This window comes from Neolamprologus multifasciatus, chromosome 13 (assembly GCF_963576455.1).
Source record: "Neolamprologus multifasciatus chromosome 13, fNeoMul1.2, whole genome shotgun sequence".
NCBI lineage: Eukaryota > Metazoa > Chordata > Actinopteri > Cichliformes > Cichlidae > Neolamprologus > Neolamprologus multifasciatus.
Genome location: NC_140451.1, coordinates 18,551,397 through 18,576,708, shown reverse-complemented (window position 1 = coordinate 18,576,708; position 25,312 = coordinate 18,551,397). Strand labels below are relative to the sequence as shown.

General features: G+C 41.2%; 1 protein-coding gene across 5 annotated transcripts in view; it reads right to left on the bottom strand.

Annotated features, from left to right (window-relative positions):
- marchf8 (membrane-associated ring finger (C3HC4) 8) overlaps positions 1 to 25,312 on the bottom strand; it is a 95,611-nt gene that overhangs the window by 4,135 nt on the left and 66,164 nt on the right. For 3 of the 5 annotated variants that reach the window (XM_085183092.1, XM_085183091.1, XM_085183094.1), the window contains 6 exons: positions 22,499 to 22,549; positions 13,625 to 13,704; positions 12,304 to 13,233; positions 5,660 to 5,840; positions 3,496 to 3,631; positions 1,093 to 1,107 (listed from right to left, as the gene is read on the bottom strand). In XM_085183092.1, coding sequence (XP_085039218.1) covers positions 1,093 to 1,107; positions 3,496 to 3,631; positions 5,660 to 5,840; positions 12,304 to 13,233; positions 13,625 to 13,704; positions 22,499 to 22,549 — 1,393 coding nt within the window. The remainder of the gene's footprint in view (positions 1 to 1,092; positions 1,108 to 3,495; positions 3,632 to 5,659; positions 5,841 to 12,303; positions 13,234 to 13,624; positions 13,705 to 22,498; positions 22,550 to 25,312) is intronic. The other 2 variants (XM_085183093.1, XM_085183095.1) reach the window with 2 other exon arrangements.

Here is a 25,312-nt window from a genome sequence, read left to right as displayed (position 1 = left end):
TCTACGGCCCTGTCCAGCTCTCCGTGTGCAATGGCTCATCTCCTCCACACTGTTGAGACTTCAGATATTTAAGTAACTAAATGATCTGAAATTCTTATCTGGTTCTACAACCTATAAACATCTCTCAGCTGACTGCTTTTTAGAAACTCTCTTATATCATTATATCCATATTACCCATCCATACTGCAGTGCAGACTTTTCACAATTTACAGACATGGTGTTCAAAATTGAATTGCCCAATTAGACGAACAGAAACAAAGAAACAGGGGGATAAATGGTGGCACCCTGCTGCAACATTTCTACTTTATGATAGGCTGGAAGCCTTTGGTACAGAAAATGAACAAACAAATGACTCTTTTAAAAGTGGAAACACTGCGAAAAAGGTGCATCTGTCTATGCAAAACGCTTAGCATTAATGTGATATGCAGTTAATTAGGCAAAGTACATTTCTGTAACTCCAGGGGTAATTATAACATCCCTGCAAAAAGCAGAAATCAAAGAAGAGGCAATAAATGAGCAATTTCTGGGGACATATAAATATTTGTAATAAGCCTCAGTGCTCTCTAAAACAAATAATAAGAGGCAGTGTAAGTACTCAAAAATGCCCAAAACCCATCCGTTTCTTCATATTGGCTACCATAACAGCTAGTTTAAGATATAAAAGTGCCTCATATGAGGAATGCCAATTCAAAGAAGGCAAACATAACCAGTGTGGAATTAACTATGCTGGACAGAGATGTCAGGGGTTTTCTATCTAGCATTATGAGAAGCGATTAATGTGTCATTTGTTTTGTGAGAATATGTCAGCGAGGTTCGTTTTAATCAAAGCCCTCAGCCACAAAGTATAACACAGAAAATAAATCACAGCATGTTCCTCAGCTTTGTCTGTCTGTGTTCATTAGGCGGAAACATTCAGGGAGGTGGTGTGAATATAACCAGCCTTAAAGGATGAAGTACGATTATTTCTATTCGGAAATCAAAGAAGAAAAGGGAAAGAAACGGACGTAAAGAGTGGCTGAAAAAAGGACTTGGTACAGAAGGGAGGGAGAAGACACAATGTGAAAGTCAAAAGGTCAAAGTTGAAATGTTTACCTGGGACTCTTCCGGCTGCATGGGTAAAGAGTGTAAGTATCATGTATTACAAAAGACGTACAAACAGATTGAAAGAAAAGGCAGAAATTAAAAACGATGTCAGATATTACATTTACACAATTTCATCATGCAATCAAACATCAGCCCTGTTCCACAATCATACATGGAGAACAAACGTCAAGATGTTTACATCCATCTTTCCTTTTATTTTGAGAGTGAATCTAGAAGAAATATAAATGGCCGTGGTTCTGTGAGGCAGCAGACAAGCAGGACTATTTGGCATCACCATGGTGACTGGACCTGACAGCCCTCAGGGACTGTAGCAAGTCTGAATCATCAGGTTGGGCTTAACAGGCACAGCCTGCTCTTCCATCTGTACACAGTTTTGAAAGTGCCAAATATGCCAGGGAGGGATGAGTAGCAGAAGAGGTAGTGCCAGCTGATGCTACAACAAGTCACCATTACAGGAGAATTCTCCATTTTTATCCCTGATGATGGGAGCCCAAAGTGGATGCCCACCTTTTATGGCTGTAAGAAGCAGCTCAGGCAGCCCAGTGTTATTTTCCTCTTATTCTGAGATTTGAATGAAAAACCATAAAGCCCCGCTTATTGGACATTTTTACTATAGCCAGCAGCAGGTACCAGTTTGGCACACACATAAAACTGGAAAAAGCTAGAGGCAAAATCTGAAATATTACGATGGAAGAAAGCAGTCACCCTTTTCAATAAATATAAAAATGTAAACATAAATGCTGTGCTCAGAAAACTGCACACCTTGAAGGAATTGTATTTCAGATCAATACCACTCATGTTTGTAAGCTACATAAAGCATGAGTGGCCAGTTAGCTTTCCTCAAAAGTAACAAAATCACACTATAAGCACCACAAACTCACTTATTTGTTTGTCATTTTGATGTGTTCAGATCAACGCTCCCTTTTTAGCCTTCCTGAGAGTCCCCAAAATATGCTGTGCCCATTCATGAACAGTCCAGCACTCATTATATATTTTCTACACTTTGATGTGCTCGTCAAACACAAGAGTAAAAACCAGGCACATTTTATTTACATTTGGATATAGCCATGCTAGGCATTTCCAGTCTAAAATATCAGAATAATAAGTTATCTAAGTCCATAGACTGTATATAAAAAAGGCTGTAGCTACCAGGTCTGAAGCGGAAGCCCTTTGAATATGTAAATAACCTGCAATAAAGACTGAATTCAGCAAATGTAGACAGACAGATATGCTTCATAATGATAAATAAGCAGGCCTCCAAATCCTCCTACACACAGCCTAAAGGTTTTTATCTATTTCAAATATTATGATGTCATCAGGTTGTCTGGCACCTCCTAGCAACAGGCTAAAGTCACTTGTTTATGTACCTATGACACCTCAAGAAAATATCTTGTCATTTTCATTTTACATCAATTAAAAAAAAAATTATACTCCTAAAAGTGGACTTATACATGGCATATTAAAACGTCATCATGTTGCCAAGCAACCACTCACCAATGGGATAAAAAACAGCCATTTAAAGTGTCACATTATTCTCATTTTACCAACAACAATATGGACAGGCCAAACAATACTGTAGCGTGGGTCTATACTAGTATTTAAAGAAAAATATGTATGAGCTATGAAAAATAAGGGCAACGCACAAGTACCGTCTTTCTAGTGGCCGACAGTGGTTGACTCCTGTGCTTGCAAAAAGAAGATCATAAGAAAAATCACCCTACGGTAAATCCTTTCCCTGTCCTTGTCACTTCAGTGACGTAAAGCATTGCGTGTGATGTGTAGTCAGCACATGCATGTTTTGCCACAAACATGCATGTGCCAAACTCATACTAACTGCTGCTGTCACACAGCTGTCACACCACTCGCATCACACATATATGCTAAAAAATTCTAGACTTTGCACACTATTCCTGTCTGGTTATTTTGCTGAGTACAGTTTTTCTTTTACAGTCAGATTAACCACAAACTAACCTTCGACACACAAAAACAGCATCACTTAAAAAAAATTGCCTCACTTTGCTAAAACAATCTCTAAAAGTGTCAAAGAATGAGATGAATATTTTTAACTACGCCTCTGGAATCAAAGTGAACTTAAAGCACAGAGGAAACTCTTCTAAGCATTTATTCAGCCCCAGCTGTAACTTTGATTCCCATTGAGTCTCTGCCTGTCAGTTAACGCCCACATATATACCAGTTTTAAAGCGTATTTTATACTGACTGTAAACACACCATTGAGATAACTCTACAGTTATACAGATATTATATTGAGTGCTAGTCACAACTTGGAGACAATTGTGGATGAATAGATAACATCCAAAACAAACATGTACCACAGACGATGTTGTATTAATGTTTTAGTGTTTGTTTGTGTGCGTGAGAGTCAGTGCTGACCTGATTTGATTTCCTCTGCTGTTCTGTCGATGAGAACGTAGAGGGACCACACCACACAGGTGATGGCGATGATGTGGAAGGTGACTGAACACATGATCTTTCTTCTCTCGCTCGCTGTCATCTGTAGTTTCTCCCACTGCCAAAGATGGAAGACTTTTGAGCATATTCACACACATTAAAAAAAATAAAAATAAAAAAGGAACATGCTTTCAAACTAAGCAGAACCTCTATGGCTCAAAACTGAAACCGGAGAGCAAATTCCTCTAATGGCCATTCGAGTCCAAAGTGAGCCAATCCCCTAAAACTCCTACACTGAAATGCCAAATTTCAGTCATAAAAACATGTTTCCATTCTGCTACAAAAACTGTTTTCATCTCTACAGACAGTCTGTCTGAAATGTTCATGTTCCAGCTTTGGTTAGTGAAATTCTATTTCCTTTGATTAGTCTGTTAGTTAGCACCAATTAGCAGATATATACGTCTCTGTATTGCACCTCCACAACTGATGAATGCTGCCTGCTAAAAAGGCTTGCTAGCATAAGATGACAGCACTCTACCCTTTGATCTAAATATGGCTACTTATGCAAGGCCATTCAAAATAAAACAAAACAACAAACAAACAACCACAAAAAAACAGGACGGCAGCCTTAATGGCAAAGTTAAGGGAGGTGAAGGTGGCATCGTCCATCTTTTATACACAGTTTATGTTTGAAACACTAAAATCAGGGTGATAGCCTCCTTGTGGTTAGAAACAAGTGGTTGCCCAGAGGTTTATCAAGTAACACCTTTAACTTCTGGGCGAAGAACTGTTGACAAGGCAACCCGTCTCCCAACAATCACGATCTGACTCAGGCTGACTGCAATCACAGGCTGGTGAAGGTTTGCAAATCACTGCTGTATTATTTATAATCTGAGTCGGTCTGCATGGATGAGCACAACTCGCCTGAATCTGATCACTTAGCAGCAGAGGACTCGACTGGTTGCATTCTGGCTACACTCCTGTATAACATCGAGACGCTGTTTGTGGAGGAATTTCTGTTTCAGATCTAAGCGATTTCGTGTTTGAATTTCTGTGTATGTAGACAGCAGCATATTTGGTTAATTGCCGTATTAATACATATAGATTGCATGCAATAGGCAGCTTGATCCCATTGATCCCATGCTTATTGGAGTTTTATCACTTCGAAGATGGCAACTGATTGCAACTGGTTGCCGACCTAGTCCCCATCTTCAGAGCAGCCATTTCGACAGCCACAAGATTGCAAGTTCATTGCACACAATCGCAATAAATTTTGGTTGTGCTGCAGTCTTCACCTACTGTTTTTCCCAGATGTGACGGTACCATAAAGGCCTTTTTTATTCAGCTCCTGTCACCAAAATCCAGTGTTACACAATGCTTCTTGGCAGGGTTAATGAGATAGAGAAGAGCATGGCATGCAGCATCCAGGTGATATACCCTGCTACCTGCCAGGAAGCTCAGATAACTGTGGAGCACCTGGTCAATCATTGGCTGCACTAAAATAAATGCCAGAAATCTGCTCAGCACTAAAAAGAAATCATATGATATCTGTACTGTCAGATAGCTTTGTGTAGCTTTCCCAAACATCCAAATCCATAATAATGAATTCAGTGATGAATAATTGCAGGGTCACTTTAATAAGACGCGGGTGTTGCCGAACAACATGACATCAAGCACTCTTTAATAAAAACTTTCATACTGACAACAACATCCGCCTCTCATCTCAAATTTCCTTGTGCACTCACACATGAACAACTTCAATATTCACCCATGGGATTCGGAAGCTATTAACAGCAGAGCATTTGTTTAAGGCCTTTTGTGCAGCTAATGAAGGGTGGAGGAATTTTAATTAGAGTGTCCTGCTATCTTCAGGCCACAGTGATTGATAAGAGCCTTTCAGGAACGTGGACTGCCTCTAAACCACTGAAAGGGATCACAACCACCCGGACAAGTGGTTTGCTTATGAAAATGGCTTATTGTGCTCTTGTGTCTGCACGACAAGACTGGAGATAGTTTTTTGGTATTTTTTTGCTTCACAACAAAGGAGTGATGTGAGCTAAGTTAGGACGCAGAGACAAGACTGTGACTTTAATAACTGAGGCTGAACTGCTCAACAGCCAAATATGCACACACCTAACCAGCTTACCTTGCGCAGTGGTTTGAGTTTAGTCTCCATGATGAACTCGTATTTACACAGCTCACAGCAACGAGTGTCAGAGCTCTTGATCCACTGCTGTAGACAGGACTGGTGGACAAAGCGCAAGCTCCCTGTGCAGTGACATGGTGTGATCAGAGGGCTCTCGTCATCCCCTTCGCAGTGACAAATCCTGCGGGAGGCAGAGAATACAGTCAACACTAAGCTACAGGCTAGACAGCTAGTATCAGGAGCAAGATGGGAGAGAGGGGAAAGATCAAAAAGGGAAAAGTTGGCAGGCGAAGGCAACACACATTTCTCCAAATCTGAGAAAACTTGGGAGTTGTGTAATATAAGACTGCAAAGCTGGAGTAGCATCGCCAAGAGCACAATATGCAACTGATTTTTCCACACCTACAACAGCTTTAAGTAAACAGGTGAGAATATGATTTCACAAACAGAGAAAACAAAATTAACACCCTTGTCACAGCAGACAATACATGTCCCACATGAGTAAACCCAGTAAAGACAAACTAAATTGATTCATTTGCAAGTCCAAACAACATTTTGAGAAACTGATCTCCTGCGTTTTTTTGTGTTTCCGTGCAAAACTGAACACTTTTAATGTCATTTCACTCTGTAGCTGTACAGCACTGAGTTTCATAGTCAGACAAGAGTTATTAAATGTTCTAAATATGTGAGTTTAATTACTGTAATACAGTCCATGACAAATATGTCTGTTTGTGAATCGCTGCAATGCACTGCTACGAACTATGTGATGAAGGCTGAAGTACCTTAGAGTTGTTGCACTTTTAACACCTACCAAATGTTGGCCAAAAAATAACCAAATGAGCACGATATTCGTTAAAAATACTACAGGATGCAGCTATATTCTCTTTAACAGGTGTTTGTGATGCTGTGTCCAGTCCCCGTAGATGCCTGGAAAGCCTCGAGTACAGACACCGACAGCTGGAACATTGGATTAGGCGTCTGTTGCCTCTAATGACTGCTGGACAGGCTGTTGTCAGTGAGAGGAACCAATCACTTTTCCAATAGACTGACTTGAAGGAGTCCACCACTCCAACATCACACACATCAGATGCTGTCTGACAGGATGGAGGATGTTGGTCTGCGTTGCCAGATATCCACACTAAGGAGGAGTATATTTATCCGAATCTTTCCGCTCAGTATAAGGCAGATTGATGGGCAGTCTGAGCAAATCTCCACACTATGTGGAAACTTTCACCTGCACGATAGTCAGGATCTGTCAGTTTTAGTGGTGAGAGGACAAAGTGAGGAGTTAGAGGAGGTTACATCACACGCCACGCCTTACTTGAGAAAGTAGAATACTATTATGATCTTAGACTTCAATGTCAGGACATCAACTTTGTTGTGGTTTTTCAGATTACAGTCCTCAGTGAATAACCAATAAGCACCAAAATCAGGCTGCTTGTTAGACCACAACATGACATTGATTAAAAGTCAGACTGATGTCTTTCTCTAGACTACCAGGGTGCCTGATAAAGGGGTTAAAGGTGTTGTGTTGTAGTTTAAAAAGCAAATAATACCTTAAATGGGTACAGAATACACAAAGCAGGGCACATGTTCTATTAATCTATTTTTCAAATACATTTTTTTCCCTACAGATTTCACAGGCAGTAAGATCAATAATCCAGGAACGTCTTCTGTGATGCTTTCTTCTCCTGAGTGGGTAGCGAGGAGCAATGGCATGTCTTTATGGGCTGGAAGATGCAAGCAAACAAAGCGTGGCGAAGACGAGGTGGAGGAGGAGGAGGCGGAGAGAGCCGGGTGTTCAGATGGGATTGTCTTTATCCTGGTTCATGGAAGGATAACAACATGAAGGAACACATGCACGCCCACGTATGCGTTCACACATGTTAGAAAAGGGAGCACACGAGATGACGTCTATTTCAAGACTTTGCTGAACTGGCCAGAGTGTTACAAGATTAAAAGACAAAGTGAACAAAGGTGGATAAAAATAGGTCATATCCAAAGGTTCTTAAGCAGAGGAGGTGGAAGAAGTGGAATAAGGACTGGGGGATTAAAGGAAAGGCGAGACACAATTAACATCACTCGAATAAGTTTTTTGTTGTTGTTGTTTTTGATTATGGATAGACTGCTTTGTTTGTGTTCATTTGCATGCATAACGAGATGATGAACTGCAGATTCTCATCCCACACATACTGTATTTCTATTTCAATTTAAAAAAAGAAAAGCCAGAGGAAGTAGATCATTTGGTGCTTATATCAACGATTTCTGCCTGCTGAAATAAACAGATCTGACAAATTATTCTTTTTATGTGGGAGGAGATAACCACAGAAAAATCCCAACACCTCCGCATGGAGTTGCGGTGGAAATGCAGCGATCGGTAAACAACACGAGCGGATGAGGGCGAAGGAATTGTTCACTGAGACATTCAGGGAACTTTCATCTGATTCCGCAACAGGCTGAACTGCCTCAGAGGGAGGCAAGAAGTAAAGACAAGAAATCTCACAAATAAAGCACGCAACATTCACCTTCGTCATTTAACACGAGGCGCATCCATATATTCCAACAGATTAACATAATAACCCAGGCGTGGAAATTCGCAGGCAAATTAACTTTTTGTCAGCAGCGGCACATTCTGTGCACTCTTAGGACGTCGTGGGATGTTAAAATTTAATTTGCATCACTTGCATCCACAACACACCCTGTTTGACGGTAGTTTTAAGATGGCAGAGGCGCCGTATGAGTATGACAACATTAAAATGTGAGAAGCAAACAGAGTCAGGAAATCACAAGCCCCAGAAGCTGAGAAGGAAACAAGCTCAAATGCCTGCCGAAGTGTTCGCTTTCTTCCTGTTCCTCTTTTTTTTTTGCTTCCTTATAATTTTCTCTGGTGGCATGAAGCCAGTCTTTTGCACTCCACACTCCATCGATGTGTTGCTTAAACACTGCCCTCCCTCCAGTTATTCCTCATTCTGCCCTCATCCAAAAATGTATGTGTATGTTTTTTTCAAATGAATTTTAACACCACTAATCTGTCTTCTCTTGCTTTTCTGCTGAATAGATTTTCCTGTGGAAGATATGTGCGGCATCTGAAGTATTTGCCTCTCAGACTGTTTTCAGTCTGCGCAGTTTAAGCGCTGCCAGAGACATGCTGATCAGTGATCAATTTAGTGGCTTTAGTGGCTAAGCAATCTCTCTCTGTCGCCTTTTATTTTTCTTTCTCCTTTCTTGTCTCTGATCATTTAAGCGGGTACTCGTTTGTCTTTGCATGAGCACACTTGCCTTCAAAGAGAATATTAAATTTGCTGAGGAGACATTTAACTGTTGGAGGAAGGTTAAGGAATTACACAGACTCTAGCTGTTTTATGCTGTCAGATTTAAAAGCTTAAAAGCTGCCCTGTAATGCTGTTTTTTGAACATTAGAGCCACTGCGGCTCAATGTTATTTGAATTTCCTGCAAATTAAAAACTGAGTCATTAAATCCTACATTTAGTTGTTTATAGAATAACTAAAACTTTTGATACATTTTTTTTTTAAATCGATGCCAACTATTTGAAAATCATTGCATGTTCTTGCCTAATCCACAAATATGCATTCAGTAATGCATATGTATCAAAGTAAAGAAACAAAAACTGGAGAAAATATAAACTTGACTACAATCGCTGTGATTTAGTTAGGAGGTTGGTCATGGTTAAGGAAAAAAAAAAGGCCAATACAGGCTCTGGGGGTTCAGGCCCATCTGAAAAGGTCACTGTGCTCCCTTGGCTGAATTCTGCTGACACACTTTCAAAGCTGTAAGTGAAATTAAATCCTACAATTTGGTAATGAAAAGGTTGTACACCCACATCACAAATATCGCAGTAACAACCAAGCGCTGGGAGCTTAGTGCACCTGCAGAAAATGCCACAGCATGACTGAGAAGGACTGATTTTGGAGTATAGACCCCTTATTTAAAGCCTGATCAAAAACTGCACACAAACAGAAATGTGTTGACAAGATTTTGTGCTCACACTCTGTGACTCCCTACTGTTCTGATGTGTGTGTCTTTATGTCTCTTATTTTGTAAACTATGCTACCAAAAACAGATATTTTTGCACTTCTGTATCTGAATGAGAATCAAATTTATTGACCAAGTATGTGTACACATACAAGGAATTGGGCTCCAGCTGTTTCTTTGCTCTCAGTGCACGCAACAACAGACAACACTGAAAACAACATAGCATAGAAAATAACAACACATGAAGCTTATTTATGGTGCAGAGTGTGAGGATACTGGAAAAAAGTTTGGATTAAATAAGGGACGGATAACTAGTTACTATATGTATGACCTCTTTACCTGCAATACATTTAAAACTCATCTCAAACGATGGCTAAAAGGGGATCAGATTAGTGATCGTTAATTTTACAAATAACATCAATCATCTTTAATGTTGTAAGTTTTTATATTACTTGTTGTTCTGTTTCTTTGCTATGAAATGTTATGTTGTAATTTGATGTATTTGTTGTCTGGACTACATTGTTTGACGTTGTCTGACGGTCTACTTAATTCCTTATTTACAGTTTTTTGTCTGACCTGCCAGCGACTACAGATGAAAAGCAGCCTTTAGGATAACTCTGGCATATTTACACTGATATGCTCATTAATATGCACGGCCCCTTTCAAATAAACAAATTCAAATGAAAAAAATATGCATATGATTGCACACGGGTTCACAATGTGGTTCAAAGTAGTTTGTTAACGCTTTTATGAATTTGTGTACCCGTAAAGGTGAACCATGCGGTTACAACTATACAGGATAGCCTCCTGTGGTGCTTGCATGCTTAATCAAGTTATTATTCATTTGAAAAACCACACATCTTTCTTTGATTAGAATTTTGTGAACATAGCGTGTGTGACAACATCTGGCCAGAACCTTTCGAAGTGGAGTTTGCGTGTTGTCCGCGAGTCTGTGTGGATTTTCTCTGGTACTTCTGACTTCCTCCCACAGTCCAAAGACACGCGCTTACCTGGTTAAAGTGTAATTCTAAATTGCCCATAGATATGTCTTTTTCTTGTACTAGCGCTGAGACAGATGCAACCTGTCCATCCATCTCTTGCCCTACAACACCCAGGACAGTCTCCAGACCACAGGATGTATTTATTTATTTATCTCTGGAATAAAAATAGTTTTCAAGTAAGAAAGGTAAATTTTCAAGTGAAATGCTTCCTTGTCAAGCTTGGTTCCCTGGGCCAGCAAACATATAAATGCGATCAATACGAATGTTTGAATTCTTTGAAGAAATAAGCTTTTTATGACAAAGCAAATCCGGCCATTTTGTAATGCGTCTAGATGAGAAACACTTATCTGCTTGGTGACATTTCTAATGAGGAAGTGAAGCAACTCCCTTCACACAGCTGACACTACTCTCTGAACTGCTGACAATAAAGGAGTTTGATAATAATTAACCAAACTAGTCACCTGTGAAACAAACAACCTCCCACACATACTTTTCATAGGTGAGGTCAGCATTAGAGCTGCGCTCACGTTTTAAGCCACCTGACAGAGAACTGGAATAACGTGTTTGTGTGTGTGTGCGTGTGTGTGTGTGCAGTCAGACTATCCAGGCTATTTGAAGCCAATAATCTGCCTTTTGATCTCTGGCCTTCACTTTGCCACTTCTAAGCTGGTGTTTCTCCATCGGCCCACAGCTGACATGTAAATCTGGAAAGCAGTAGATGCACACACCAGAGCCAAAGTGACAACAAACAGAGTCATATATAATTCAAAATCCTTTAGATCTCATTAATCCAGTGAAGTGCTGCCACGCTTCATATCGACAGCAGGAGTTAACGCTCAAAATTCCCGTTCTTGGCAACCAGCAAGAGCTACTCATCTGCAGAGACCTCGCAGCCATGACCTGGTCTGTAATAAAGTTACTCACAATGTGTCTTTATAATAAGAACTGGCTCTGGCAGTAAGACAGCATCCAATTGGTCATGTGACAAAGACTGATGGTGGACCCAGACACGGGCTATTTATTGTTCTCTGTTCCACTAGTTCTCAGACATATACTCTGTTCCTCTGTGCTATTAAATTTTCTATGCTAACCTCTGCCCTTCTATCAATTCCATAATAGTCCTATTGCCCTCTATTCCTGCTGCAAAGCCTCAGGCTTATGAGCCAAAATCAATCAGATTTTTTTTTTTTTTTTGCAGCCTATATACGACACTTTACTGCCTCATCGATCTAACAAATGAAAAAATATTTTAAAAACACAGCTTGGCAGCACAATGAAAAACACAGCAGAACATTGAGATAACAGTGAAGTGAAATTAGATGGTATGAAATTACTTTATGGCACATTTGTGTCACACACAAAAGGGTTGAATTGGAACAGCTGAGGAGGAGGTGGACAGTGTTGCGGTGTGTGGAAATTAAAGCATCTACGTGTCAGGTTCTTCTGAGTAACTGCTCGACTCTGAGCAGGGATTTAGACTACAAATACCACAACGAGATATTTTCTGGGTATACAGGCTATGGGATGAGAAGCTCTCCACTACTCCACAGGGCTCTGGGATTCACTGTCACGTCACGGTACAGGGGTGGTCTGGGCTTTACGTCACAGGAAGGGTGGGTGTGGATTACGCCGTCCAGACAGTCACCCACCTGCAGCAGTCCCCGGATAGAGAATAAGGTGACAGTGGCCCCATTTTCTCTGACAAAGGGGATGGACAGCAGTCCAGATCGCTGTCTCCTTCCATATAGCACACTGGAGCTAGAAGTCCAACTGATGCAGCCACTGTCACCATTTTTGGAGATGCTGGTTGGCCTGTTTCTTTTGAAGTAGGACTGGGCTGTTCTTCCTCAAACACATCGTCATCTCCCACTAAATCCTCAGAGGGCAAGCCTGACTCGCTACCTTCCAGCAGGGCACTGGAGGACTTGATGTGGAGGTGGGAGGCGTAGCTGCCCAGGTCTGAGCATTGCAGGCTGGCTGATGTAGAGGATCGAGAGAAGGGAAGGAGGAGACGAAGAAAATTGGAGCTTGGGGAGCTATGGGGGTGGTGGTGGGTGTTGGAATGAGGAGCGGTGAGGACACCGTGATCAGTTGGGAGGCAACTGGCGGGCGCTATGCCCAACATGTACTTGTAGTTGTTGGTGAAGGAGGGAACGAGGTGGGGCTGGGCGCGCGTTGAGAAGCCAGGATTTGGGATCTGTTGTGTGGGCGTTGCAGCCAGCTTGCAGTTGAGTTTGTGAGCCCTTCGATCCATGTCAGGAGGCTGAGCGGGCTCGAGCTTCAGCTCCAACTCTCCCTCAGAGCACGTGCGATCTATAAACTGCAGACCTCGGCAAAGACTGTCCACGCGCTGGCCGACGTCATTCAGAGACACCGAAAACCTGAGCGAGTTGTTGGAATGGATGCTGACGGAGGACGGACGCAGCAGAGAGAGCCAGTCTCGCTGTTTGGTGTGTTTGGAAGCAGGTAGGACGTCTGTGCAGAGGGTGGTCACTGAAACATCTCCTGAACCCTGACAAGTTTTACCCTTAGAACTCAAAAGAACCACTGCTGTCTGCTTCTGAGTATCCTGATCCTGACTGATGATGTGATTGTGCGTGTTTGTGTGTGAAAAAGGAGCATGCAACAGACAACAGCGGTAGAGGACAACAGGAAAAGGTAGGGGGAAAGACAAAAAAGAGAAATGGAAGAGACATCATGCATTTAAAAATAAAGGAGTTTGAAAAATAGGATATATAAACGCCGGATGATTAATGTTACCATTAACTCCATTTAACAGCAGCTTGCAACTAAGGCTGCTCCCAGGAGTGACATTGTGCCACTCAGGGGTAAAAGATAAGCCAACATCACCCACTGATAAGCAACTTCATCACTGATAGACTGATAAATAAAGTTCATTTACTGCACGCAGGTGTTCATATCAACCTGGACAAATATAATTTCTTGGCATGAATTCAGACTGAAAGGTACCTGCAGATGTCCTGGCTTGACGGGGAAACTGACGTCCTCGAGAAACTGCACGGAGCGTTGACTGAAGTCGGGCTTCCAGCCTGAGAAACAAAGCACACGCAGAACAAAAGGCAGTTTAGGACAGAGAGTACGGGCACGTGAACATGAAACCCTACAGTTAAATAAATACTGCATCAATCAACAGCCGATTGTATTTTCCGTGGTGGCGGCCGTGGCTCTGCGTGGTGAGGAATTATCAGCGCCAGCACCCATCAGCACATTTGTGTGATCTTTACACAAAGAGAGAAAGCATGTTGTGTACTGATGCACAAGACGATAGGGAGGGGGAAAAACAATGCTGCCAGTTAATCTGTCTAGTTTAAGGTGAAATTTGCAAAAAAAGAAAAATAACATCAACAGGCGGCTGCGAAGAGAGAAGTGCTGATGAGACCGATCGAGAGTTTAGAAGAACGAGGCGGCGAGCAAGGCACGGCTGGGGGACGTGAGGCTGCAGATTAATGTCCAGCTTCTACAGAGAATAATTTTTAAACATGTGCACTGCAGGTGCAAGGCTGTTAGAATGAAAACACCTTCAGCATCATCAAGGCTTTCACTAATATTTATTTTACAAACATATGAAGATTACTTTTACCTCGGATTTTGAAAGAACCTTTTTTTTTAATGACAACTTGGGTTTTACTTGCAAAATAATCTCTTATGTCTCACAGGATAATAAATCTAATTGATCAGATGATCATCCTGGTAGATCATTCAACTATTTTAGTGCACTTATGCAATTCAGGTTTATGAGACGGGTTGAAGCCTTTCCCAGGAGTCATAGGAGGACACCAAGGACCGGTCACCGGCTCGGCTAATTCACAAATCATTCGTAATTCACACCCAGGGTCAATTTAGAATCACAAATTATTTACTACATCATATTTTATTATTATGTAGCGTCACTTGGGTGTTCCAAAAACGTTCACTTAGATGAGTTCATCTGTGAGACGAGACACAAACTGTGTGGCTCCTTTTAAATAAGTAGAACTGCTCTCATTCATTTAGTTGTATCAGACCACACTGAAGCCTTCGAAACCCTCTTTTTCACCTCTGTTGTTTTTAAGCTTCACATTCAACACAAATGTGATGTTTTCATCCTACTTTCAACAAGAACATGATTGAGTATATTCCCTCAAGTACAGATAATATTCCCTAAAGTCTCCCATATTGACAGGTTCAGACCGGATACATAAAGAATGAGATCAGACAGTGTTTGGGTTGCTAACATAAAGACATGGGGGGAGAGCCTGGTAATTTCAGCAAGAAACTAATTACCTATTGATTTAATTTCTAACTAAAGGAAAGTTTATAGCTCACGGCCGGACACCAATCAATAGAAAATTCAATTTCCAGCCATGCCCTTTCATCCTGTTTATCTGTCTGTGCATGAGCAGCACCGCTTCTTTTTCCCCACTTGCACACAAAAGCACTTAAACACGCTGTCCTCCTGTTTCGCGTCACTGTTCTTCCACTGCTTACTCAGGGATGTAATTTGCTTAAATCTTTTATTTCCTCTGTTTCCTGTTTAATTTGACTCTTATTTTAAACAGCTCATGTTCAAGGTCACCGTTTGGTGATCTGTCAGCAGTCTGGCCAATAAATGTAAAATGAACAGACAGAAGTGGATGAGAGACAACAATTAAAGCGTTATTATTTAGCAGACAGTACCACAATAAACTACAAAAACCGAAAGTTACTCAAATGAAACTCAAGAAACTCAAGAGTTTACCTGAAGCATCGTGGGAAATATGAATGTGGGCTGACCAATGAAGCAGATAGGGTCTTTATCTTTATTAGTTACGTTCTGTGCAACTCGGCAAATAGATAACTCACTGCGTCTTCGAGCGATCAGACAATAACGTAGTTGAGGTAATAATGATTAACTTCCCGTTAAAACCCTGCATGACTCCACAGTCCTATTAAACAGCTGCTCTTTCTTAACAGCTCTCTCTTGTGAGGACCTGCTTTGATGAGTAAATAACTGCCTCCGTTTAACATATAACAAAAAACGCTGGAGGCAATGATACTTCAACAACTGCTGAAAACTGGTTTTTGGCACCACCGACACTTGTCGCACTTTGAAACCTCTAAACTGTGAAAGGAAGCAGATTCGCGCTTAAACGTATCCATTCAGTTATGGTTCTCTGACTCTGATGTGCTAATTAGATATAAATCCAGCCTCACTTCCCATTCACCCTAATGAACACCTGTTTATTTTATTGTGAGTGCTGAAAAAAAAACTCATATTATTATAATAACTACTAATTTAACCTCTCTCCTCAAGCACTACCGCCCTCCACGCACTCTCACGCCACGCATAAATTATTCCCTTTTGTATTTGTTGCACTCTTTCTTATCCCTGAAACACCTTATTACTCGCATGTCATTACCTCTGCCTCCTTCCTTCTTTGACGCATTTAACCTGAACAGATGTAGCCATTGGGGCCTTTTCAAGTAGAACCTTTAAAATCTAACAGGAGCAATGAATCACTGGCTCCCATTGAGAAATTCCTAACGAAGCTGGCAAGAATCAAAAGTTCACTGTTGACCTTTAAAACTGTACAAACCTAACCCGAGGTGTCAAAGTTTGTAACCAAAAATATACGGGTAGTCTAATCTGAAGCTTAACGTGTCAATTATTAACATATCAATTTGATTATGAGTGAGGTTTTTTTATTGTGACAAACAATATGCAGTTCAGACCAGTTAAACTAGAAATGTTTTGTCAAACTTTGATTTCCCAGGACAAAAATGAACTTTACCGAAAGTGTTTGACATTTTGGAAAATAGGTTTATTATCTTTTTTGCCCGTGGTTCAGATGAGAAGATCGATACAATTATAAAAGGTCTGCGCGTTATACGTGAAGCTGCAGCCAGCAGGTGATTAACTCGGCCTCGGCTTTTGTTTATAACCTTCGTGGAGGTTAATCATAAAACCGATGAATATTACAGCTGAGATACGTTCTCATGCAGCCCTGCGCAAACATTTGATAAAATCCATTTTTAATCAAGAGCTTTTTTAATCCATCTACAACGACTGCAGTTTATACTTCTATAGTTTTCTCTGGCTCACTCACTCGCTTCTACGTGGCTGCTGCAAGGTCATGCTGCTAATATAAAGTGGGGCCTCCAGCTGTGCAATTTATACCCCAGCAATATACAATACACTTATGTGTCATTACATGCAGCGATACCCACAAAGCTGAATACGCTGATGGGTTTGTGCTGTGCCGCAAATGCTTGCGTATCCAACCACCACCATCAGATATAAGAGACCTCAAACACGAGATGAGTAGCCTAGTTACATTAATCATACACACGCATACTAAATAATCACGCAAGTATGCTGTCAGATTTGGTGTTATTTTTATTTTTTTGAGAAGCTACAAACTCATTAGAGCTTTAATAAGGGTGATGTGGTAGCAGCAGGTTATGCGGGAGGCAGCAGGAAAGCTCATGGACTTGATTGGCCAATCATTTTTCTGGCACTCGAGACTATCTTAAATCTTGCCTATCCATCTGTTTCAATGGGCCCTCATGTGAGCTTGCAAAAAAAAAAAAAAAAAAGGCAATCAGTGCGGTTTATTCAAGTCTTGGACAGGCTTCAAAGTCGCAGCACCAAGCTCTGAAAACGAGAGAATACACTCCATTTTAAATTGAATATCACCATCCCTGCCTTTGTTTACTATAAATGACTTGTGATGAAGGAGAAACTACCCACTCACTCACACCACAGTTATCATCTCGTGCCGTATTAATGCTGTACCAGTTGAAAGTAGATTTTACTGCATGGAGCAACAGAAGCATCCTCAGTGATCTAACCTGGGATCATGAGGCGTTTACTGTCAACATCAGACACCATCTCCCCGGCAACCCAGTCCCGGTTGATCAGACCCCAGTAGCAATTATCCAGGGATGTGCCTTCTTAATCCAAAGCCACCTTGTTTCTTTCTCTGAGGCTTCAGTGGCTCATCTAATTGACTTCCTCTAATCCTGTCCGACGATGCTCAGCAATGCAAAAGCTTTGCAGAGCAAATCTTACCTCCTTCGGCAGCTTTGCCTTTAGCATGGCTCACTTCTGGTACTCGGCACATGGCCTCTCTGCCAGTTCCAGCCTGCTCAATACCACATGCCAGTCACTGGCAGTGCTAAAGAGGCCAAATAAAACTTCAAACTGTAGATGAGGTTTCTCTCCAGCCCTTTGGTTAATGGTGGCCCATGAGGGCTATGGCTACACTATCAGTGGTCATGATGAACAATAGTGTCCATCTCCAAAGGCAAGGTGTCCAGGAAGGAGTCCTTTCCAAAGCAAAGGGGACTGGAAGGTGTCTCACTCCTGCTGCAGACATGGAGGTTTGCTGGACTGACTAGGACATAATACACAGCTTGAACCAAGAACCTCGACCAGTCGCACTCTTGTTTCCACGTTAGACCATCAGGCAGACCTCACATCGATGCTAGTTTAATTTATGACACTAAGAAGTCAAATACATCTGTTTCAAGCCATAATTGTGACCTAAATGTCAAAATAATTATGCTAACTAATACTGATAAATACTGCTACGCAGCTGTCTAATGACTTTTGAGACCAATTTTCCCTAAATAACGTTTTTGACTAATAAACCTGCACTTTGGGCTCCTTAGTGTGTACTTCTTTAGTGTGGCTGTGTGAAAGTACCTGCCAAAACTTTTTCACAACCGTGTCATGTCTAGATGACAACGTAAACATATTTTTTAAACAAAACTGCTCAACATTTTCTTGTTCCAGCTTCTGAAGCGCAAGGAACTCTAAGAGCGCCGGGTTTTCCATGCAGACTAAAGCTTCCTGACGTGGTTTGTGGCAGTGGAGCACATGTAACGTGACACATTGTGTGGAAATATGTAGATCAACTAGTAATGCAGTTTCATGTTTGTGCATCGGCTTTCTGTCAGACAAAAACTTCTGTTGCTTTTTTCCTTCTCATCTGTGCGGTTTTTTTTTTATCTTGATGGATGTTTTTTTAAGCATTTCCCATCTCACTGATAAATTCTCTTTGAGCATTCGACCTACGCATGCCTCCATCACTGCCGTTCGACACGCTGTTGGTTTTTTGGACTGTATGCAAGTGCATTTCCATAGCTTCTGTTTTGGTTGAGTTCCTATAATCCTTCTCTGTACGTAGCCTGAGAGCTAACAGATATAAATTATCATCATCAAACAGTCTTTGCATTAATTTATATTTATTTTTCAGGTCAAAAACACCCAAACCAAAAACAACCAAGATTCAGTTAACTAGAAAAAAGCTGAAGACTAAACCATTAAAGAAATTATGATAGCAGGAGCTCTAAACAGCAGACAACATGAGCCACTTCTGTGGCAACCTCTCAGATAAAGTTCATTTCCATTGCTGTTTACATTATTTGTGCCCATCCTCCACAGGTGTCATTTTACAGCATTCAGTCATACAGTCATTTTTCAGGGACCAGGCCCTGCTTCAGCAGAAATGCTCAGAAATAAGCAATGTGCCAGATTGAACACAAAAATTATGTGCTCAAACAATTTCATTTTTATCAAAATAGTAGCTCGGCTCAGTGCCTTGTTTTGACTTTGTGGTCTGCCAAGCTGAACAGACCAACAGAGAGGCTCTTCTAGTGATCAGAGGTGCAGATTCAGGTTGGATGTTGCAGCTACAGAGCCTAAAACTCTGCAGCAGTTTGAATTCTAGAGCACCACCAGATGTTTGGCCGACTATAAGCGGCAGCCCACTGAGCTGTGAGTTGCTGCTTTGTGTCTTTATGAGGACTGTAATACTATAATTCCTTCCCAAACAGTGTAGGAGGCATCACACAGCACCCTGGCACTGTGCTAAAGAGAGAAAGGGCTACAGCTAAGCCTCCTGACCTCACTGAGTGGAAAAATCAACTCATGCCAAATCAGGAGGCAATCCTCAGCCCGTGTTTTTTCAGACAAGTTTATCACCGATAACGCTTAAATTTAACAAAAAAGTGTTGATTATCTCCCCTCAACACTGCCTTTCTCTCACGATTCTCAGGCTCGGCTTGATGGAAGAAAGGACTCAATGAACAAACAAGCACCGGGGACAAGGGAGATGATGAGTTTATGGTTGTGGATACGCGTATACCTTCATATCCACGACCACACAGCTCAGCGCCCCTCAATGACAAGTTCACTGATGGAGGCAATATCACCTTTATGAAACAAATGAGCCCCCGGCCATATTCGGCTGCTTGTTTTCCTGTTATCGTATAAATCTCTCTCTCCCGGTGTGTGTATTCCTTGTGACAGGTATTCCAGGGGGAGCAACAGGATAGCTAGAAATAAGATTTATTTCTGAGTCATCTTCAGAAAGGATAAAGCTGTTCGATTCAAGAAAACAGCAAAAAATAAATAAATAAATACTGGGAAAGCCAAAAAGGCCAAACGCATCCCTGCCCATCGTGTAAAATGAGAGCAGGTGCTTTAAAAAAATGAACGAATGCTTTAGATGTTGTAGCATTCGGATTATTCTGGCTGTATGACTGTGTCGAGCTGGGGATGTTATGAAATATTCCTCTCAGGCCGATGCTGCGGTTATTTATACAGAGAGAAATCTGTTAAGTAGGTCAACAATCGAATATGAGCGCATTCATTTTTGATTTGGTCTGACTCGAGCTGATGCGATTCGGCTTGAATCCGTGCCACGTGAAGCCGTTCAACATTTGTTTTGGCGTCCTTATTCTGAATGTGGCTGGAGCTCACGTGCAAATGAATGAAAACAAGTGTCAGAGAAGCCCCCCCCAAAAAACCCCCAAAACAAAACAAAAACCCCTTCAGCAGTAAATAAGGTGACTCTTATCAGATGTACATTTCACCAAGATTCAGCTTTAAAAACATAAATTAACTTGACCTACATTTGATATTTTTTCTGCAAAGAGGAACATTCGAGTCACTGCTGCAAATACAAACATCTTTCATCTCATGCTGTCATAACTGCAAAGCGTGGAAACTTGTAAATACACTGCATATATGCATAAAATCATCGTCTTCAAGCAGCTTCTAGGGAAAGTGGTCTCAGGGAGATGTCGTCTTAGTGAAAACACATTACCCACCTACAATAATCCACTGCTAAATCTTCTCACTTGGAGTCTCTGTCAAAAGATTATTGCACCATTTCTTTGTCTGCGATTCTCAAAACGGTCCACCGACTCAACCGGGCAACCTTTACAGTCATAATCTGACTTGCTTTCCAACTCTGAAGACTCCCAGCAGGCTTTTCCATCCAGAGAACAATTTATACCAACTTAATATCTGCCAGTCAAATGCATTTCCCTTTAGGAACGAGTAGGAAACACCAGCTGCCAGACAGACCGGTGATTATTAATTAAATCTGTCAAAGTTAAGAGCTTTATTCAGACTTTATGTCTATCATTTCATTACAAACACATTTGTCAGAGGAATGGGGATCTATATAGGACATTCAATGACAATGGACTGCGTCTGCAACCTGATGAAATCCACCCCTCCATTTATGAATGAGATTTGTGTAGAAAGCGAGTGACACTGCTCTCTCTCCACAGACACTGAATAAAATAATTACACTCCATTGAATAAATAACCTGTTTCTCAAGTGTAAAATGAGATGAACACCACTCAAGTTGTTTCCTAACAGCTGGCTGGAGCGACATATTTAAAGAGCAGACAGGAGAGTGGTGTAACCCTGTCCTCTTAGAGTGATTAAGTGCATTTCCCATTTACTGCTTGTTTCTAGGCAAAGTGGTGCCAGTCTTAGTATCGTAACTTAGAAGCTATGAAAAGTCACGGGAAGATTAAAAACTTATCACACATGAAAACAATCCAGATCAAAATTATTATATGATTATATAACTTTATAGTTTTTGCTTTGAGGATTGCAAAAAGTTTTGTTTGCACGTACTCTAGGTACAACGTTCACAGACTTTGTACTCACTGCCGCTGCACTGACATAACAATCAACTGTAGTGCGCTATAAAGTCTGCACCTCCCAGATTTAACTAGAGAGCAAGAAGTCATTGTAACTAAGGCTAGGGTGCAAATTGGCTTCTAGGTGTAAAAATACATTTCCCTTTACACGGATGATCAATGGTCTGTTGTACTGCTAAAAAATGTGGCATTAATATATATTTTATATCAAGTTACAGATGATATGTTGAATGTCTACAAGGTATGGCACATATAACAGATTTATTTGCCATCAAATGGGCATATTTTTGTAAATGTGAGCCAGTTGTTCCCCTGCAGACATGTAGTGTTACACTGCCTTAGAAAAACTGCATTTATGTTACTATAATCGTTATCCTGCAAACGATCAGTGCATTTGTCTCTCGGGTGCAATACCTCTCATCTTGCTCATGTTTAAAGAGCGAGCAGCTCATGGATCAAATGTTATTGCTGGAGCCTTCCCATGGTGACAGAATGACCCTGACATCTATTAGCACAAGTAAAGGTTTTATCCTCTAAGAGGCTCATGAGGGGACAAAAAGACTGAAACCATAGAGCCATTTTCAATGCAGGCTGTAGCTTTACCTATGGGAGCCATGAAGCATAAAAGGAAAGAGAGAAAACGTAGAAAGACAGAAGTCTCAGAGGTTGATCAGAAAGGCGGCTCTGATTGTGGCGATGTGATGAGAACGAGGCAGGTCATCTATCAGCTGCTTACACTCCCGTGCATGTCTACCTACTCTGTCAATCTCCACCTTCAAATACAGCTCACCTCACTGTCATCTTCTTGTCTACAAGTGTGCTCCCTTTTCTCTGTGATGGACCCAGGCTGTACATCTTCTATTCAAATGTTTCTCATTTGTATGTGCTTTGCTCACCTTTGATATATTGCTGGACCGGCTTGCTGAAGGACCCAGAGGCTTTTCATTCTGTAAAAGATAGAACGACAGCTCCAGTAAGTGAAAAACATTCAGAAACACAAAAATGCCATCCAGTCCGTGCATGCACTGTACTAAAATCAGACAAAGTGAAAAGCTGCCTGACAGAAATATGTGAAATGATAGCATTATCATGGTAATGTTAGCATTAGCAATATTTACACTGCTCACTGGGTTAGCTTAGTATGCTAACCTTTGACAATTTGTACTAAGCACGTCGTTCAGCATGAAACCTGAAGGTATCCGAATATTGTTAACTAAAAAGTTTTCAAAGCATACATAGGGCTGAAATACTAAGTCCATCATTACTGCTTCCATAGGAATTAAGAGGGTATGTAGCAGCTCGGTGCTGCTAATTAACTGCATGTGATAATCAGTTCTGAATTCCTCAAAAAATGCAGAAGTTCAGAAGTTTTAACATAATGTCACAATCTTCCTAGTGAACATTCCAGCAAATTCTCCCAATTGTCAGACTACACAGCATCAAGAGAAATTGCAAAAATCCCAAAGAGCAAAATGTTAAATGTTATGTTCATGACAGTACAATGAGAAAAGAAAATCCAAGTATAACTTGTTTGGAAGGTTTGTTTAAATGTTTAAAGCCTCTTCTCTCTAAAAAGAACATAGCAGCATGGTGTAGGTTTGCAAAACTGCACCTGAACAAACCACAAGATTTCTGGAACAATGTCCTTTGGACAAAAACCAAAACCAAAGTAGAAATATTTAGGCGTAATGCACAGCACCATGACCAAAGACATCATAGCAACATGTTGAATGTGACCTGGGGACTGGAAGGCCCCCGGGTCACCATGAACTTCTCTATTAACCAAACTATTCTAGAGTCAAATGTGAAGCCATCTGTCCAGCAGCTAAACTTGGCCAAAATTAGGTCAAACAGGAAAGCAGCAGCAAATCTACTACAGCACGACTGAAAAATAAAAGAAGCAGTGCTGCACAGATCCAGTAAGTCCAGATCTCAACCTCATTAAAATATTGTGGTGGGACCTTAAGAGAGCTCTAAAGAGGTGTACCTGCAAATCTTAAGGAGCTGAACCAACATTGAACAGAACAGTGAGCCAGAAGTCCTCCATAGTTATGTGAGAGATTATTGTTATTATTATTATTGGTAAAGGTGGTTGCACAGGCCACTGAATCATGGAGTATACTTGTTTTTTCAGATGACTACATAAAGAAAATTTTCAAAAAGCTCTGTAACATGACTGTTGTTCAATCTGGGTGAACGCATCAGACCAGCAGAACAACACTACAGTTTCTACAGGCATGCTGCTAGGGCGTCTTGAAAATAACCCCCCCAAATGTATGATAAAATAAATGAAAAAACTCAAATACGGAAGGATCAACTAGGCCCGATTCTTAGTCCTTTTCAGTGTAATGCACTACATTTCTTAGCATCTCAAGGGCCTGCAAGCATGTGCTGTTTGTCATTTTAAGTTGGTAAATCTAGTTTCTCTGGCACAAGAAAAAAGGAGGACAAGCCGATTGTATAACACACCCATCCAAACTCCAAATCAAATTCAGTCACAATATTTGTATCATTACCCAGCAAGCAAAAACAGGCAAATATTTCCAGCGTTCAGCATAGTCAAGTTTTATAATGATCCTCGAGTCGCACCAAGTGTTCTCGGCTTGCATCAGAGACCGAGACAAACAGCCGCTGGGGCGCTGTACTGCATTCAGTGGTGTTATTAAGGCTGGGCATGGTTCCTTAATGAGTAATCAATCATAGTTACATAACATTCAAGTTCACACCAGGTCTGACAGGGCTGTGTATGAGTTGGACACAAACAAATCTTTGCAAAGAGAAACCAGCTCTGTGAGGAGAGTTTTTCAAATTTATGAAGACATGAAAGTACGGCCCGATTAAACTGTTGAGGTGTAAAAATTGGCTATATTAGCCCCCGCTGAATTCTGCCTCCTCTTCCTGCACGCTGTAGACCACACATTGTGCGCTCAGAGACCCTTAAACAAGCCGATCCCCAGTGGTGATTAGTGCAACGTGATCAAAATGTAATGTGTCAATGAGTTAATTAGATAAACTGTTAACTCTCCTGCACTTATAGAACACATTTTAAAATGTGTTGCTTTACAGATGACTTCAGAGAGCTTTTCTCATTAATCTATTTATGGGATTCAGATTTGCTCAAAGACACTTCGGCATGTGGAGAGAACATGAATCAAACCACCATATCTGCGGTTAGTTGACAATCCACTCACTCTCCTGTGAGTACCAATCATTCCTGACATTTAATACTGCTTTATTCACCGTCTTACCGAGTATGTTTTGTGCTTATGTTTGCTTAAGTGAAAAAATTTCTACTTGCTTCAAGTCAATTTTCTTCTCAGTAGCACTCTTGTTCAATTCTTTAAGAGTTTGTTTTAAGAACAAAAGTTAAGTTTGGAGGATTTTCTTTAAGAGAGAGGGAGATCCAAAGAAAAAAAAGCCAGAAAGTAATCACATCAAATAATTTACAACAACCACTTTCTTGCTGTTTAAGGCATTTAAGGCATCCATCCATCTTCCTCCACTTTATCCGAGGCCGGGTCGCGGGGGCAGCAGCCTAAGCAAAGAGGACCAGACCTCCCTCTCCCCAGCCACCTCCTCCAGCTTATCCAGGGGAACACCAAGGCGTTCCCAGGCCAGCCGAGAGATATAATCTCTCCAGCGTGTCCTGGGTCTACCCCGGGGCCTCCTCCCGGTGGGACATGCCTGGAACACCTCATCCAGGAGGCGCC